Consider the following 19,826-nt stretch of genomic DNA (forward strand, 5'->3'; position numbering starts at 1 on the left):
TTACGTGGTTAGGATTTGATGAAGAGGTTGTTTGATATCATGTATTGCTAAGAAATGTGAAAAATGTTATGGAGAACACTCTAATGCACGACTTTCAAAAGTGTCTAGAAAATCTAAACAAGAGGGGATCTGAACAGTTGCTGTCAGTGAAAGGGTGCCCTATGTGGTTGAATTCTGGGCGGCATGCTGTCTGGCAAAAGAACGTATAAGACGCAAAATACGTTCATTAGGTTTACTGCAGAGGTAACATTACTGTTTCAACCTTTTAGGCACTGCTGTTACAAATTTTATGTGGCTTCTGAAACTGCATATCTAAGCTCCTTGTTAAGAACAATAAATCTAAGTTAAATGTGTTTATTTGTTTAATATGTGATGAAAACAGTGTTAATGTTACTAAGAGGTTCATGCTTTTCTATTAGTTCAAATGTGGGAGGAGTTTGAGTATCAATAACTGGAATTTACACAGTACAAAATATTTGTTTATATATGTATGAAAAAAATAAATAAAACAAAGTACTGTCCCCACTAGCAACAGAACAAATGTTTAATGGATTTGCAAAAAAAGCAAAATGTAAGCTTTTTTTCCACCCAGTCGTAGCAATAATTATTACTTTAAAAAACTATTTGTGTCCAAGGCCCTCCAAAATGAAACAAGTACAGAGAAATCAGTCCATGGCTATAGAACCCACTGTATCTCTTGCAAATTTTTTGTATGAATCCAGTGCCCTAAGAACATGTCCTTGTACCTAGTACAGAGTTATACTGTACTGCACCAAATTACCATCTGTTCTTTAAGAGCTGGCCCCTGTGGGTGCACATGTGCTCTGTGTGCCCAGGACCAGAAATTCTTCAATAGCAGTGTCTGTTGGTCTGTGCTTCCTCATGCTTCCAACCAAGGGCATACAGTGCAGCATGGACCAGCTGTCTCTCCAGTTTCTTTCTCTCACTTGTGCTCTGGAACAGAACCTCCTGTGTCCATCCTCTTTCCAGCATTCCTGGTTGATTTTCAGACCTGTGAGTAATTGTAGTTTTTATATTTAGATAGATTAGATTAGTTAGTTTGGGGATCAGGCTGTCTCTTCTCTTTGTTCCCACACAATTTGGGGTACCTATCATGCCCAAAGTTTCAGGCTTGAAACCCTGCCTGGCCTGCCTACAGGTCTTCCCAGTGAGTGACCCGCACGAGAGCTGCCTGTACTGCCTCAGGGAAGTGCACATCCCCTTGAGGTGTGGTATCTGTTGTGGTTTTATCCCCCACACACCAGGCAGTCTCGGAAGTTCAGACTCTAAGGACACCTTATGGAGATATCCATGAAGCCTCACTTGGCCCCAGGGCCCTCGCACTCCCCATTTAACCAACCTGAGCCTCCAGGCAGCACCTCTCCAGCTCCAGGATCCATTGGTGGTTCTTCAAATGATGCTCTCCAGTTATATTCCACTGAGAGGTTACGCATTCATGCCATGCATCTGGAGCTGGAGAATTTGAAAGTAGTACACCTCTACCCTGATATAACGTGACCCGATCGAACATGAATTCGGATATAACGCGGTAAAGCAGTGCTCCGGGGGGGCAGGGCTGCGCACTCCGGTAGATCAAAGCAAGGTGGATATAACGCAGTTTCACCTGTAACACAGTAAGATTTTTTGGCTCCCAAGGACAGCATTGTATTGAGGTAGAGGTGTATCTGTTGGTCCATGCATGCACCCTGGCTTGCCTTATGCTTCCATCTGTGGCAATAAAGGACGGGGCGGACTGACTGCATCTTCAGTTTCTTCTCAGTGCCCCATGGTCCACATCAGAACTCTCTGTCCTTGCCTCTGATGCATGTCTAGAAACAATAGTTGTACATAGTTTTTAGACAGTTTTTACAGTAGTTTACAAGTTTTATTTCTTTTCTAGTTTTTAAAAGTTTCTAATAGTTACCAGCTTCAGTTGTTTTAGATAAACTTGGGGTTTTCACACACCCCCCCACCACCCACTTGCAGATACCTCACTATGCTCAGTTTCCTCCATGCCCAAGGACCCTTCTAAATCAAGGCACGAGGAAGGAAAGGGTAAACCTTCATAAAAAGAGGAATTAATCACCTTACAAATGCTCATAAAGAGGTCTGTCTACCTCTGACACCACATGGGATTTCGTGCCCTGGATCGGGTGCATCTGGAGCTCACAAAGCAGAAAGGCCACTACCTATGGTGCCAGGGGCAATTAGTGCCTCAAAATTTTACTCTGAGGTGAAGTTCAACTCCAGCACTAAGCAGACATGGAGGAGACTGTTCTTCATCTACATGAGCGGTACCAATCACGCAAGTCGACCGCTTCCAAGATGGCATGGGCAGGTTTGGTTTAAACCCAAGACATCTACTAGCTCTCCTCCACTGAGAATTTGATAGGCTTCTCAAGCATCTAGAAATTTGTATAGATCCAGAATCTCCAATCTTCTCACATCTGATTCTTCTGAGAAACATCCCAGCTCCATCAATATGACGTTCATCCGTTAGGTGGAAGCCCTAGCACCGTTGGTGCACCACTTACAAGCTCCTGTCACTGGTGCATCAAAGTCTGGTCATGTGATGCTGTCAGCCCGAGCATTTGAGCCTGATGACTCCTGTTCGTCAGCCAAAAGTGATCGGGTATCAACAGCAAACTTGCAAAGAACCATTGTCCTGGCTGGAGCTTTCAGAGTTGCCTGGGTGTCTTTGTCTCATGGCAAGCCATGCTGTTTGTCAATGGATCAATGTACCCACCTCCATATTCATATAATTTTGGCCACTGGCTATATCTGGGCTGCGAAGATCCATATTTTCAGGCACCAGAGAGGAGCCACAGTTCTTGCAGGAACCTTTGACTGATTAGGAGCAATCTGAACTGCCAGATCCACCAGCAGCACTTCTTGCTCTCCCCAAATGAAGTACTGACACCAGCATCTCCCTTACCTCCAGAAGATTACAAGCAGTACCCGGCCCTCCTAAGGAGGATTGCTGACTCTTCAGATCTTGCTAGAGGAGGTTCAGGAACCTACCCACCAACTCCTGGACATCGTCCAGGCTACAGCTCCTGCTAAGCTGGCCCTTCCCAACAATGAGGTCCTATGGAGCCCACTAAGAAAATGTGGCATATGGCTCAGAGGACTGAGGAAAAAGTACTTTGTTCACTCAAAGGGAGCAGAATATTTGTTTTTCCAACCCTAATCCCAACTCATTAGTTGTCCAGGCAGTAACAGAGCAGAGTAGACTGCTCCAGCCCAGGTCATCCTCTCTGGACAAATACATGAGAGACTGAATCTTTCTGGCAAGAAGAATTTCTCCTTGGCTGACCTATTATTCCCCATAGTGAATTATCAGACAGAACAAAAAGTAGCCTGTATATTGTTCCTTAACTACTCAAGGTTTCAACTCCAGAGGGGATGCCTTCCTGGTGCAGTGGTTGGACCCGCTGATGTATTCCTTCCCTCCCATACCTTTGCTACCATGCATCCTCAGGATGATCAAGCCGGACAAAGCAGCAGTGATCCTGATAGCTTCCTGGTAGTGGAGACTATTCTGATTCACCACTATCCTTTAGTTGGCCTCTTACCATGCATTCACCTTCAGCCATTTCCTTACCTACTGTCTCAGAACGAGGGCAAGACCATCCACCCCAGTCCATTTTTCCTCTTTCTGACAGTGTGGTTTTTAGATGGACAAGGAACATAGGGAAAGACTGGTTACAGGATGTCCAATCCATTCTCTGCAAGGAAGTGCTATGCCACCAGTTGGAAGTGATTCTCCCTGTGGTGTCAGCAGCATCACTTACCTCCTGAAAAATTGGGAATCCCTCTTATTCTGGAATATCTTCTCTCATTGAAGACATTTGACCTGTTTATCAGTCCCCTAACAGTACGTCTGGCAGCTATTAATGCCTTACATCCTCCGGTGAAGAACTGCGCTGTTTTCACCCATCTCACTACCGTGACCGTTGTAATGTAAACCTGTCCCCACTTATAAAGCTGAAACTCATCCTTTCCACTCTTACGAGCTTGCTATTTGAACCTTGAACCTCCTGCTCCCTTTACATCTATCTATGAATGTAGATAGCTTGGAGGACCGGAAGCCCCACTCCCTTAATGTACACAGGACAAAACCTTTTTAGAAGTCTCCAAGGTTATTCATCACTATTGCTGAAAGAATGAAAGGGAAAGCTATGTTTTACCAAAGACTCTGAATGGATTTCCACTTGTCCTCCTTTTTATGATCTTATAGAACCCCTCATTAGGGCCCATTTGATTAGAGTATAAGCAGCCTCAGTGGCTTCTCTGCAGGGAATCCCTCTGATTATTTTTTTTTTAGAGAGAGAGAGTGCGCAACTTGAGGCTCCATTCAGACCTTCACCCGGCATTACACACTAGTTCAGGGTGCAGCTAGAGATGCTTCCTTTAATTTAGTGATCCTCCAGTCTGTGGTGCAACATGCTTCTTCACACCCACCTTCTAATTGAAACACTGTTTTGGGCTCATCCATAGTGAATACCCCTGCAAATCAGCACTGGAAGAAGAAAGGAAGCTTACTTACTCTCTAGGAAATGGAGTTCTTCAAGATGTATGGTCCCTGCGGGTATTCACATTCCACTCTCATTCCCCTTTGCTCAGGTCCTCTTTGGATTTACAGTAGAGCAGGAACTGGACCGGTGTTTGGTCTGCATTACTCCTTATACCCTCGGTTGGGAGCATGAGAAGGTGTCACAGGTGTTGACTAACAGGCACTGCTATTGATGAATTTCCAGTTCCAGGAGCACATGCACACCCGCGGAGAGGTAACACGCATCTTGATGTTACTGTCCTTTAATAGTGCTGTTTTCAGCCGTAGTAAAATTTATTCACTAAGTATTCTGTAATATAATCTTTCCCTTACTTTCACTGCAGTCTACCCAACACTCAGATGTTATTCCAATTAAGCCCCAAAAATAATGCAACAGATGTTGTAAGGGACACTGGTATTAGAGGAGCTTTTGTCTTTTTAAAAGACTAAAACACCTGCAAAAAGACTAGAACACCTGCAAGTCAACAGGCTGCATATTAATCAATAGTCCAAAATTAGTGCAGATCTATGGAAATTACAATTCTTAGATCAGAGGCCATTTTGAATATTCCATTCATATTTTGCAATTGAATTTTGTAACCTAGTTGGCTTGTGCCTACAAAGAGTTAAGCAAACACATTGAAAATAAACTTTTTTGTGATAACTATCTGTATGTAGAATCAGCAATACATTAAGACAACTTACTGGCTGAGCAGGGGCAAAGTTATTACTGAATTCTCATAAAGGTTTGAGAAACAGCTTTTCTATTTAAAACTAACAGCAAGCAACTGAGAGACTGAAAGACAGTGAAATTAATGGGTGACCCATTGCAGATTACTAAATGTTATGCATTAATGAGTAAGGGTCTGATCTTGAAGACAGAGGCACTAGCATGAACCCCTGATTGTGCCTTCCAACAGGATCTAATGCAGGATTGATCCTGGAATTTTTCACTAATATTATAAAACTTTGTTTATATCCTGAAACAAAGGGGTTGATTTCCATAATGCAGTTTAGTCTTAATTAATTTCTGGTGTTCTTATTATAGCTGGAGTATAGGCCTTGGTGTATATAAATGATTCATGGACCCCATCTAGTCAGGTTGTCAATGAGGATTGAACCCAAATTGTGCGTCTGAAGACATGAGCCTTTATTGCTTGAGATAAAAGACATGTCTGTGTGTTTGCTGAGAGGCAATAGCAGACTCTTAAACCTTGATAAGTGGTGTAACTACTGGAGTGGGACTTGGGTGCTATTCTCAGAATCAAAGAGGAGATGTTTGCATCTTCTTATACCCAATAGCACAGTGGTTAAGGTAGTCATCTGGCATGTGAGAGACCTAGGTCTGTCTCCCAGGTGAGCATCCTAACCACCAGGGTATTGGTTATTCTAGGGTGGGGATGCCTCTGTCTCTCTTCTTGAAGCTGTTCCACTCTGTATAAATAATTATTCAATTGGGCCAGCGAGAGCAGAGAGAGTGTGACTCTGGATTGTTGATTATGGCGTTCACCGGGATGGGGGAATATGCCTGGGTTCAAGTCCCTGTTGTAATGAATATTTAATTAGTTATACGAAGTAGAATAGCTTCAATGTGAGAGAGGCACCCCCCCTTCCACCCCTGAGTAGCCAATAGCCTGGTGGTAAGGGTACTCACCTGAGGAGGGGATTTGCTCCAGAGTAGGAATTCAAATCCAGGTCTCCCACATTCCAAGAGAGTGTTCTAATTGCTGGACTGCTGGGTATAAGGGAGCAATGTAACCATCACTTCCTCCTAGATTTCGGGAATCTAATCCTGTGTGTCCATATTTCCTTTGCTTTCATTAAAACAAACATGCCCAAAATCAAAACATTTTTTTCTGAAATTTTTAATTTGCTGAAAATTCTGAAAAATTTTGCTTAGATCTGACCCAAAATTTTTTGGAACTGTCAACAAACCAAGAAATGAACTATTAAAACAACTCTACTCATGTAAAAAGTATGATGAAACTAAAAGGAAAAGGCTCTTTTAAAAGAGTCAGTTTTCTGAGCTCCATTTTGAACAAGTTATACACTTTGTGACTATCCAGTGAAGCTGTTAAAAACTTGTGTAACTGTAAAATAAACAAACTTGAAAAAGACCAGCTGGATAAGTTACAGAATACTGACCTCATTTTTTTTTTAAAGTAACTTTATCTAAGGAGTTGACAGATCATTTTGGTCTTGTAAATAATATCCAAAATTAGAATTTTATATTAACATAGTGAGTTTAAGCCTTTATTTTCCCAAAGGTAGTTAGAGAAGTTTGACATACTTACAAAAATAGGAAGAGATCAAGCCATAGTAATCTCAGCCAGAATTTTGTCAGACTTGTATTTTTGCATCTAAAAGGTCAGATAGCTCAAAATAAAGAGCCGTTTTTTAAACATGAATATAAATAATATATAAATAAATAATATATTTTCTCATCAGCCTGTAAGTAATTAACATCTTGTTCTAACACTGGTAAATCTTAGCGGATTTCAAGAAATGTGGAGTTGAGGGTCTAATATTCCTCTTTCCTCAATGGGAAGTGCTGGTATGTAAGACACAGGAGCTCTTTGACACAGTAACTTCAGTGCAGTCAGTTTATATCCACACTTCATTAAATGTGATACAGTGCTCACACTTTTGGAAATGAGGTGTAATTGAATCAAGGGGGAAATCCTTACTGACTAGATACAAGCTTCAGTTACTCGTAGATGAGGGGTCGGCAACCTTTCAGAAGTGCTGTGCTGAGTCTTCATTTATTCTCTCTTAAATTAAGGTTTTGCGTGCCAGTAATACATTTTAATGTTTTTAGAAGGTCTCTTTCTATAAGTCTATAATATATAACTAAACTATTGTTGTAATGTAAAGTAAATAAGATTTCGAAAATGTCTAAGACGATTCATTTAAAATTAAATTAAAATGCAGACCCCTCCCCCCCCCCCCCGGACTGGTGGCCGGGCAGCGTGAGTGCCACTGAAAATCAGCTCGCATGCCACCTTCGGGACTCATGCCATAGGCTGTCTACCCCTGCTGTAGATGGTACCTCTGGATAGGCAAAACAGAGGTCCTTGTATCCATCTTTTCCTATATTAATGCATCTTTTTTTGATAAAATGCTTTGTTGATCTCTTCAGTCAGATGTGAGAGTTCCTGCAGCTGAATACTTCTCAGATATTCATGTTGCAGTTACAGCCACTCTTTTTTTGATCAAATGGCAAAGGAGGCTTAGTCCCCACTATCGTTAGACTGCTCAAGAAAAAACAAGGACAAAGTTCCTTTTTTTTTTTTTTAAATCAATAAAGCTGTGTGACTGTTTTTTTTCCTGTTTTCTTTATTCCCTTCAATTTTATATTGATTCTTCAGCCAATGTAGAGATGAAATCTGGTCTCCTTTCCTGTTACTTTAGCACCATTCACTTTTGAGAAGGACATCTGAGACTAGTTTTCTTGTTTTTGTTTTTTTTAATATTAAATCAGTTGGTGATACTGACTATGTGTCTGTGACCAGAGCCTTTAAGTAAAATATTATTTTAGTTCATTGTTGTATATGAAGTACTGTTTCGCACGGTACCACGGAAACAGCTGCTACTTAGATCTCAGACATGGAGGCTATTCCGGAGATCCACCAGCCTCCATTCCAGTTCAGAGTGAACATACATGTCTACACCACAAGTTTGCTTGTGACAATGTGAAATGAGGGGTGACAGAACATCTTAGACTAGTAATTTCAATCAAGTGTACTTGGTAGATACATGAAAAGAGACAATTGCCGAGACCACAGTTAAACAATGCCAGAGCCCTGGCAAAGAAGCAATTAAATAAGACAGAGGAGTATCTAGCCACACCCTGCACAACTGGAATCCTTGTGTAAATGCAGCTTCATCGCTGGGCAGGGAGCCTGTAACCTGAGCCCTGCTGCCCAGGGCTGAAGCCAAAGCCTGAGCCGCGGGGAAGGGCACAGGCTTCAACCCTGAGCAGTGCGGCTCAGGCTTCTTTGGGCCCCAGCCGTTCTAATGCCAGCCCTGGCGACCCCATTAAAATGGGGTCATGACCCATAGTGTGAGAAGCACTGCCAGACGGATTCCCCTTCTTTGTCTCCACCTCCACCCCCCACAAGTGATATCTCTCACAGATCCTGGGAGACAGGCCAGTCCTCACTTATAGACAGCCTCCCAGCCTGAAACAAATACTCACCAGCAGCCGCACACCATACAACATAAACACTAACCCAGGAACCTATCCTTGCAACAAAGCCCGATGCCAGCTCTGTCCACATATCGATTCAAGTGACACCATCATAGGACCTAATCACATCAGCCACCCCCATCAGGGGTTAGTTCACCTGCACATCTACCAACATGATATATGCCATCATTTGCCAGCAATGCCCCTCTGCCATGTACAGTGACCAAACCGGACAGTCTCTTCGCAAAAGAATAAATGGACACAAATCTGACATCAGGAATCGTAACATTCAAAAACCAGTGGGAGAACACTTCAACCTCTCTGCCCACTCAGTGACAGACTTGAAGGTGGCAGTTTTGCAACAAAAAAACTTCAAAAACAGATTCCAAAGAGAGACGGCTGAACTCCAATTAATATGCAAATTAGACACAATTAACTCAGGCCTTAACATAGACTGGGAATGGCTGGGTCATTACACTAATTGAATCTATTTCCCTATGTTAAGTTCTCCTCACACCTTCTGTGGGTCATCTTAATTATCACTTCAAAAGTTTTTTTCCCCCTGCTGACAATAGCTCATCTCAATTGATTAGACTCTTCCTGTTAGTATGCATACTTCCATCTTTTCATGTTCTCTGTATGTATAAATATCTCCTGTCCATGTGTTCCATTCTATGCATCCGAAGAAGTGAGCTGTAGCTCACGAAAGCTCATGCTGAAATAAATTTGTTAGTCTCTAAGGTGCCACAAGTACTCTTGTTCCTCATGCAAAGTCTAGCTCAAGAGACCCAGAAAGGAAAAAGTCTACATGTTCTAAAGATTCATTAATCTTCTTAACCTACCTCCTCTTAACTCCACAACTGATCCCACCCTTTCCCTTACAGAATCAAAGGCTTTCTCATTTGATCTCACCCTGTCCCTCATTATAGCATAAAGAAACGGTTCAATGTGATTTAAAGTGACCAATCACACAGCAATAAATAGTGAATAACAAAAGCACTCAGTGAACAGTTTACAAGCAAATTTAGGCCAAAATTTATTCATTTGAAGTAAGTATTTCAACAGTTATGAGAAATCAGTCTGTTCGTAAACAATTCCCAAAAAAGAGAGTGTAAAATTCTTTGATTACATTGTTTGCAATCACTTCTATTGGTAATTGGATTTTAGTTTGCATGTGGGTGGTGTCAAACAACAATTTATTTACTTATATTAATAGTTACAGTTAAGTCATTGTAATAATTGGAGAAATAGCCTGAGCTTGAATTCTCTTTAATTTATTGAGCAGAATGGGGATTCTTCCTTTGACTTTAGACATTTAGTAACTACAGAGACATGTATTCACCTATACCCTGAAATGCTGATGATGTGCCTGAAACATCACATTGAATTTATTAATGTGCTCATTTCTTGTTTTTTCAGGAGTTAGCTCTCCGTAGCCAACTTCCAACTATGGAACAAGATGGTGGCTCTCAAAATCCAGTGTCATCTCCCGGAATGGCTCAAGACCTGAGAACAATGACTACAAATAGTTCCGATCCCTTTCTTAACAGGTTTGTAGGAGTAGCAACTGAAAAAAATTAAGATTCTGTTTAGTACATGTAATAGTTTATTTTGAACATCTGTCTGTGCCAGAAACTACGGCTGTAATTGAATCTTTCCTTAAATGGCAAGTGAAGTAAAAGTTAAGGATTTAAAAGCTATCTCCTCTGGGAGGAAGTAAACTGTTCAGACTTGTAGGAAGGATTCTTATTCAACGTCGTAACATGTTTCCCTATGCATAATCTGTTGACTAACAGTCATCTTAAAATTACTGACTCAGAAGAGCTTGTGAATAGCTTTCTGTGAGATCAAATGAACTGTGAGGCACATTTACGACTACACTTGGAGGTTAATTTTAAAGTTTTTTCACATAGGGTATTTAGCTTGGCAATATTTTTGCTGAAATAGGATTAGTGCCAGAAACAGTGGTGAGATTTATTTTAAATACCATATTGTTTAAAGTTCATTTGTTTGTTCAAGGAGTTGGCATTTTGGATTGTGCTTCGTCAAAGTATCAATGAAGAAAGGAGAAATCTGTGTCCAGGAGATTTAAGGAAAATAAGGAGGAATTTTTAAAGTATATTATGAACAAAAAGCATCCTGATAATGGCACTGATCCATTACTAGATTGAAATGATAGAATTATCAATAATACTGCATCAAAAGTAGAAGTGTTCAATAAATATTTCTGTTCTATATTTGAGGAAAGAACAGATGATGTAGTGCTATCATATGATAACACTTTCCATTCCAGTAGTATCTCATGAGGACGTTAAACAGCACCTACTGAAAGTTAGACATTTTTAAATCAGTAGGTCCAGATAACTTGGATCCACAAATTTAGTTCCAGAAGACTGGAAGAAAGCTAATGTGCTAATATTAAAAAGGGGGTAAAGGAGATGCTTAGTAGTTATAGGCCTGTCAGTCTGACATCAATCCTGGGCAAAATAATGGTGCAATTGATATGGGACTAGATTAATAGAGGATTAAAGGAAGGTAATTTTATTCATGCCAATCATCGTGGGTTTATGGAAAATGGATCCTGTCAGACTAACTTGATAGTGATATTACAAGTTTGTTGATAAGATACTAGTGTTCATGTAATATACCTAGACTTTTGTAAGGTGTTTGACTTGGTAACACATGACATTTTGATTTAACAAAAAACCTAGCACAATGCAAAATTAAGGTGGTATACATTAAATGGATTAAAAGCTGGTCTCAAAATGTAAAAGAGAATCATTATGAAGTGGATTTGTTTCCAGTGGGGGTCCTTCAAGGATCAGGCTTGGCACTACATTATTATTCTTATCAATGACCTGAAAGAAAACACACAATCCTCACTGATAAAGTTCCCAAATAATACAAAATTTGAGGGAGTGGTAAATAATGAAGAGATCAGATCACTAATACAGAACGTGTTGTATCGTTTGATAAACTGGGCACAAACAGTATGTACTTTTTAATATGGCTAAATATATGTCTAGGAACAAAGAACGTGGGCCATAGTTACAGGATAGGGGACTGTCTCCTGGGAAGGAGTGACTGAAAGGGATCTGGGGGTCATGATGGATAATCAGCTGAACATGAGCTCCCACTATAACACTGTTGCGTAAAGGACTAACGTGACCCTTGCATGCATAAACAGGAAAGTCATGAGGAGGAGTACAGTTGTTATTTTACCTCTGTATTTGGCACTGGTCCAACCATTGCAGGAAGAGTGTGTCCAGTTCTGGGGTCACAATTCAAGAAAGAGGTTGAAAAATTCGAGAGGATTCAGAGAAGAGCCCAAGATTGATTAAAAGATTAGAAAACCTGTCTTTTAGTAATTGAGCTCCTGGAGTCTATCTATTTAGTTTAACAGAGAGAAGATTGAAGGATGACATGATTAGAGACTATCAGTACCTATATGAGGAGTAAATATTTGATAATGGCTCTCCAGTCTAGAAGGGAAAGGTATAACACAGTCTGATGGCTGGAAGTTGAAGTTAGACGAACTCAAGCTGAAAATAAGGCATACGTTTTTGACTGTGAGGGTAATTAACCATTGGAACATTTTACCAAGGGTTGTGGTGGATTCTGCATCACTGACAATTTTTTTAAATCACGTGTGGATGTTTTTCTAATAGATATGCTCTAAGAATTAATTTGGCGAAGTTCTGTGGCCTGTGTTAGTCAGGAAGTCAGACTAGAAGATCACAGTTGTCCCTTCTGGAATCTATGAAACATTGCTATTTGTGTAACTTCTGCACACAGTCTCAGGCGTTAAGGACAGTTTTCACTTGACTTGACACAAATTTAATGTTTTAGGTAGATTATGTAAATGCTTACTAGTTGCTGCTAGTGTTTTGGAGAAAATACTGCAGCCTGACACTAGTCCGACAAGATATTCGCTTAAATCAAAATGTGAAAGAAGTTGATTGACTCTGACCAGCAAATAACCCATTTTGCTAGGGGATTCCAAAGCCTGTATTATTCTCAGAAGCATCAAGCATCTAGACTTTTGCCACAAGTTTTTATCATAGCATGGTTTCTATCAACTTTCTAAACTAACAAACCAGTTCATCACCTACTGAACAAAATTTATGAGAAAATGACTTCTTAATGTAATAACTTTATGTACACATGAGCTTATCAATGTTTTTTTTTTAAATCTCCTTTAAAATTAAGCATTGGTCTCCTTTGTAAAAGTAGGTATTCCAAACATACTCTGTGTTTCCATGCAGCAAAATATGCTCATCCCTATTTTTTAACCTGACCTTATTTCATATCCTATAGAAAAACAAAAACCTTAGGTTTAATACTGAAAGGACGTCTAACTTCTTATTGTTCTTCAGGAGCTTGCTCATGTCCATTCCATACTAGGGTGTGTCCACTACATGCAGTTGTCAGAGATTTTTCCCTTAGTGCTATCTGTAGAACCAGCTCTGGTGCTCCCTGGAGCCATGTGTGTATGTGCCAGTATAAGGGGTGCCACCAGCTCCACACCCTCTCAGTTCCTTGTTACTATCCGTGATGGTTGCTTGGAACAATCCCTCTTGCTCTTGCAATGCTGCTTTCCCAGTGGTTTGGACTTTGTAGCTTATTGTTTTAGTAGTTAGAGTTATGCCATATATACTTGTTCATAAGCTGAATTTTTTTAGTAAAAAAGGGAGGCACCAGAGAAAGGGGTCGGCTTATGAACAAGTATAGAGAGGGAGAGATGGGACACAGTCTCTCCCCCCAACAGGGGGAGCAAGGAGAGGCAGCAGAGCCAGAAGGGAAGAGGTGAGGCCAGAGTCTCTCCTCTTCTGCCACGCTACTCTTCCCCCAGCCTCCCAAGCAGCTGCATCTCCAGGGCTGGTAGGCTGCACGCTGCTGTCGTGCCGCCCAGCCCAGCCCGCTGGAACATGCTGCGGCTGTGCCGCCCGGTCTGGCCCGCTGGAGTAAGCTGCCACTGCGCTGCCCAGCCTCCCGGAGCAGCTCCAACCAGGTCAGAGACATCCTCCCTTGGCCCTCCCCAGATAAGGTGGGAAGGGATTGGATGGGGAGAATGCAGGGGTCCTGGGCTAGGGTGAGGTCACGTGGAGGGTGGTCACAGGGGTTACTCTCCTGACTCCCAGCTTCTCCCCACAAAAAAATTTCCCCACCAGTTACTGTCCCGGCCTGTCAGGGTAAGCAGCTGGTGCACTGGGACACTTTGTTTACTGAGGTTTATCTCCGTACCTGCAGACGCTTGAGGTAAACAAACCATCTCGGCCCACCAGCGGCTTATCCTGATGGCCCGGGAATCAGAGTTTGCTGAACCCTGAATTATAGGGTCGGCTTATGAATGGGTTATAAAGATTTTCCATTTTTACCTACCCATCTTGGAGGGGTCGGCTTATAAACAAACCGGCTTATGATCGAGAGTTCTTACTTAGTGTAGTGTATATAGTGTGAATAGTGGTCCCTGTCATCGAGGGACTTTTGTCCCAGGGGCTGGGCATGCTCCAGTCCCTGGGCTTCAAGCCATGTGCCTCCTGCAGCAAGCCTATGGCAGTGAGTGACCTGCAGTCTAGCTGTCTAAAGTGCCTCAGGGAAACTTGCGTTAAGGAGAAGCCAGATCTGCAGGGGCTTCAGACCGTGCACTCAAAGACATTCATCTGAAGGTTGTACTCGTGGAGGCAGCCCTCAGTCTAGCCTCGGAGCTGAGCTTCTGCGAACTGACACCGAGCCCTTTGGCTTCCATGCGAAGTGCTGCCCCAACACTGTGCTCTTCCTGGCACCATTCTCCATTCCCGGTGCCGAAGAAGAAGCATAAGAAACAGCTCACTGAGAGAGGGTGCTTTACGGTGCTGAAGAGGAAAAAGCAGAGTGACTAGCATGGTGAGATCTGCGGTAGGCGGCTTGTCCTCCCCAGATGCACTTCTGGCTCCAGCGACTTCACCTAGAGCACCCACCCTGACTCCCAGGAGCAGTCATGGGACCTTGTGGCTTCAGGCCTGTTTGACCCTAGAGGCTTGTCAGGCAGAAAAGGATCTGATGTCCCTCCCCATCCTGCCCACCCACTAAAGGCCCCTGCTAGTCAGGGCTACTGGGGACAGAAAGTATCAAGGGGCCATCATAGTACCGCCCAGAGGAAAACCCTTCATGGTTCCACTGTAACAGTCTCCGCCCAGTCACTGGCTCCCCAGCACTGCCTATAGGCGGAAGTGGGTACAGCAACCCCATAGTCTCTGAGGGAGGGATCCTCTTCAGAGTCTAGAGGGGAATCCTTCACCCCGCTGAAGAAGTACCAGTAACCGACTTATGCACTGGACTTCAGTACTGGCTGCCCCAGCTGGCAATTGGCCACTGGGCCACTGGCAAATGCAGTCACAGTCTTGAAACCTGTGGGGTTTCACCAAGTGCTGGTGCCCTCTTCCCGCCATTCATACTCAGTGGGGTCCAAGAGGCGAGCCACTGTTTCATCCCACCCAACACCGGACCCTGACTCCAGTACCAACCCCAGTACCGAGGTCTCAGAAGTGGGCCCAGTGGAAGTGGTACAGATGAAGGAAAAAGAAGCAGCCCCTCCTCCAATACTAGCCTCTTCCTCAGTATCCATGGAGGAGGTGGTCACAGACCCTAGTAACCCATTCCCTCCAGATGACCTCAGGGTCCATCAGGAGCAAGTCGCCACAAATGGGAGCTGGAAGCTGAGAAGCTGAAGAGTCTGTGCACAGCTTATTCTGATATCCTGGCTTCAGTGGCTCCTGTCAGGGCGCTATGGCAGACCTCTTCGTCTCTGCCCCCTACCTCAAAAATGGTGGAGAAGAAATACCATGTACAGGCCGGTGGTTAAGTACCTGTATTCGCATCTCCCTCCCCTTCCCCGGGTCCCTGGTGGTTTGGGCTGCAAACGAGCGGGACAGACAAGGGTAGTCAAGCGCTACCCCAAAAATAAAGAGGCTAAGAGACTGGACCTGTTCAGACACAAGGTTTATTCAGCTGCAGCCTCCAGCTACATATCTCAGCAGGCTCGGCTGGGGATGTACAATTTTAATCTGTGGGACTCGATAGCCAAGTTTAAGAACTTCCTGCCCCAGGAGTCAAGGCAGGAGTTCGTGGCCATTCTGGTGGAAGACAAGAAGATGGCCAGGACCTCCCTCCAGGCAGCTCTGGAGGTGGCCGACTCAGCAACCGGAACGATGATGTCAGCGGTTGCCATGAGGCACTGTTCGTGGCTCTAGATTTCAGGCCTCTCTTACAAGGTACAGCAGTGCATCCAGGACCTCCCCTTTGAGAGTACCTTTCCGTTCTCTGAACAGACTTCAAGCTTCATGGCCTCAAAGACTCAAGGGCCACTCTTCGCTCCCTGAGCCTTGACATGCCCCGAGCCTCCAGGAGGCATTTAAGGCCCCAGCAGCCTCCCAGATTTCCAGTGCCTTCCAGTCAGGAGCCCTACAAAAGAAAGGGAAAGGGCTATAAATGTCGTCAGTCCCTACTTTTTGCCTCAGCCTCCCAGTAAAGCTCTCATAGATATCCCAGCGGGGTCAGACAGGCCTTTTGAAGGTGCACCTGAGGATGGCATACCAGTCTTGACTACGGACCCATCCCACTTTTGTTTTTGGATCATATGCGAGCTTTACTCACAGACTCTTATGTGAGACTTTAGCTTCAGTGAAGGATTCAGGAGCACTCTTAAACTACACTGAATTGACCAAATGGGGGTATGTACCATTAACCAAGATAGACTACGTTGTGGCTGCAAACTCTTCAAAGTATTTTCCTCCTCCTACCAACATAATATCTATCTTGCTTTCTCCTTGAGCTGGTTGTATCCAAACCCTAGGTTATCTTGATGGTAGTGGTATGATCATATATTCTGAAAAATAAGTAGAGCTGTGTGCTATCTGCATATTGCTCGCAGTTGAGTCCTGAGCTCACACTCTAAAGTATTCAGATTACTATATTTTGAGGACTTTAAATGGTACATAGGTCTTGTGCTGACCTTCTGCACAAACCCAATTTCACTCAAAGTCCTCACATTTTTAGATATATATGTATATTAGAATGCATAAGTGACAATAAGTTTATCAGTGAAAGATCACACCATAACTTGTTTAGAGTGTAAGCAAATGGGGCCTCTCACTTTGTCTGAAAAGCACCATTCACACCTAAATAATTCTTTCTTCTTCTTTCATATGACAACTTGCAAATCAACATTAAAGGTGGACATCCAAGTTTGTTATCCACTCTGACTTCTGGTAAAATGGAACGAATTGAGGCTGTCCCTCTACAGAAGGATCTTGGAGGGCAGCAGTTCACACATGCACATATTATGCTGTCTTTCATTTTCTGTTTGTACACTAAGTAATTCCAAAGCTCATGTGCGGTTCTGATGCCTTTTGCTGTGATCTGTATCTTATATAGCATGCTGAATCCAGGTGGTTGGTCTGTGGGATCCGTAATCAGGTCTTGATTCTTGACCCCCACTGTTTTGGTGGGGGTGTCTTGATTTTGAGAACTTTGGGCACCAGTCAGAAGGGGTTCCTGGACATAAGGCAATATCATAGGAGAGGACGGGGGCGGTGTTTGGAGATCATCATAGATGGGCAAGTCTATGTTTGTTGTTGTGCAGTTGCATTCTCTTATTGATGCTTCGGAGAGACAGTGGTAAGATATGCGCAAGGATGGGAAGCCAGACTATTGATTGTTGACTCCAACACTCCTGTGACAATTCTCAGAGCAATGTCCAATTGCATATCGACAGGTTTCATATTCGTGCCACCTGCCCATACTGACATGCAGCTCCTGAGAAGAGAAGGGCTAAGCATCTTGATACCCATCTGATCCCAGCTAGCTTGTGGATTATATTGTATTTTTTATATTGGCAGCCCAACTTTTTTACAGATGTTGGCAGTATGTGAGGGTGCAATCCAGAACTATTTCAAAAGATTTTGGGAAATTCTTGTGCTGGAGTTGTTGCAGAAGATGACATTCCAGAGCTTCTTTGTGTGTTGGTTACTCAAGTGGAACGCAGCATTTTTGAAGGTGTAGTTGGAGTCAGCATAACCAATAGTACACTTTCAATTTTTTCAGATCTTCTGTGAGTATGCATTCCGTTTGGGTGGCAACTGTGGCATCATCTGCATATCCAAATTACTGTGACTGGGTTGATGGCATATTGCTGATATAAATATCCAAGTACGAAGGTTCCAAGACGGATCCCTGTGGGAGCCCATTGCTCAGTGGATGAGGTCTGTTGGTCTGTTCTGTCAGTAGGCACCGTGTTCTCCAAGACAGTATTTTTGATACTATCAGAAACAGGCCGTCCTGCCAAACAACATTGCATACTGAGGACAGAGCCACAAAGTCTGCTGCTGTTTTGAGCCCACGTCAATAGTTGGCTTTGTAGGTTGTCAGTGTGATTATGTGATTGCAGGTGCTTCATTCTGGTCTTTAATGCTTTAAATTTATCAAACAGACAAGCTGCAAGAGATGTTTCTGCCAACTGTTTATAAGTGCCAAAAAAAAATGGAATCCTTATTTTATTCCTGGGACTAAATCAGTTAACTACTTCATAAAGTACAGGATTCCTCCATTGTTATGGAATAAATGTCACAGGAGGACAGTGTGATGAGTTGGATCACAGAAACCTCCTTGGGACTGCCACCTAATGTGCTGAGACTACCTCTGAGCCCATTTTCCCTGGCAGCTTGGGACTTCAGAACCGTGTCTTGTTGAGCCAGACATGCTAACCTGCTGCAAACACAGACCCACGTCTGAACCACATCCTCCAAAACCTGCAGGCTTAACTGAAAACAGCTTACGACGTGCTCCTGTCTCCAGCACACACACATCCAGTTCCCAATGGGGTCCAAACCCCAAATAAATCTGTTTTACTCTGTATAAAGCATATACAGGGTAAACTCATAAACTGTTCGCCCTCTATAACACTGATAGAGAGATATGCACAGCTCTTTGCTCCCCCAGATATTAATTACTTGCTCTGGGTTAATTAAAAAGCAAAAAGTGATTTTATTAAATATAAAAAGTAGGATTTAAGTGGTTCCAAATGACAGGCGGAACAAAGTAAATTACCAAGTAAAACAAAAACACCCAAGTCTAAGCCTAATACAGTAGGAAACTAAATGCAGGTAAATCTCACCCACAGAGGTGTTCCAATAAGATTATTTCACAGACTAGGCTCCTTCCTAGTCTGGGTCCAGCAATTACTCACACCCCTGTAGTTACTGTACTTTGTTCCAGTTTCTTTCAGGCATCTCTTTGGGATGGAGAGGCTATCTTTTGAACCAGCTGAAGACAAAATGGAGAGGTTTCCAGGGCCTTTTATGTTCTTTCTCTTGTGGGCGGAAACCCCTTTGTTCTCCTGTGCAAGATCACAGCAACAATATGGAATTTGTAGCCACCTGAGCAAGTCACATGTCTATGAATGGTTCAGCTTTTTGCAGGCCAACACCATTGTTTACATGTTAGTTCGAATGTTCCCAGAAAAGCTCAGATGTGGATTGGCATCTCCCAAAGTCCATTGTCAATTAAGTGTTTCTTGATTGGCCACTTAATGAGACTAGTCCTTTCTCAAGAAGCTGACCAAATGCTTCACAGAGGCTACTTAGAATCAAACAAATACATAGCCAATATTCATAACTTTAAATACAAAAATGATACGCACATACAGACAATATAATCATAACCAGCAAACTACAACCTTTCCATAGACACCCCCCTTGGCCTCCTCTGTATAAGAACTGGTGCAGCCACAGGACCCTGGTTGCAACAATGATCTATACGGTCATAGTATATGTCAGTAACGTCACAGACAGAACCCAGAGGGTGGGTTGTTTATTATTGTTGTTCAGAAATTAATATTCACACCCATCACCAAGCAACTGGAACCTTAACATTTTAACCAACATGTGGATCTCAGAATACCTGGGGTATACTGCCATATGGTGACTATGAGGTAACAAAGTAGTTAAATGCAAGAGAGTTTTTGGTAAATCCATGAGAGGGTGGTGGTGTTGCCCGGTGTGAGTAGCAGAGGAAGTTGCTGATTGCAGACTGGAGCTGACCACT

General features: G+C 42.9%; 1 protein-coding gene across 8 annotated transcripts in view; it reads left to right on the forward strand.

Annotated features, from left to right (window-relative positions):
* The window catches only part of YAP1 (Yes associated protein 1), a 150,972-nt gene that overhangs the window by 121,739 nt on the left and 9,407 nt on the right, over nt 1-19,826 (forward strand). For all 8 annotated transcript variants that reach the window (XM_030560261.1, XM_030560271.1, XM_030560279.1 and 5 more), the window contains one exon: nt 10,164-10,294. In XM_030560261.1, coding sequence (XP_030416121.1) covers nt 10,164-10,294 — 131 coding nt within the window. The remainder of the gene's footprint in view (nt 1-10,163; nt 10,295-19,826) is intronic.

Source organism: Gopherus evgoodei, chromosome 1 (genome assembly GCF_007399415.2).
Source record: "Gopherus evgoodei ecotype Sinaloan lineage chromosome 1, rGopEvg1_v1.p, whole genome shotgun sequence".
Lineage (NCBI taxonomy): Eukaryota > Metazoa > Chordata > Testudines > Testudinidae > Gopherus > Gopherus evgoodei.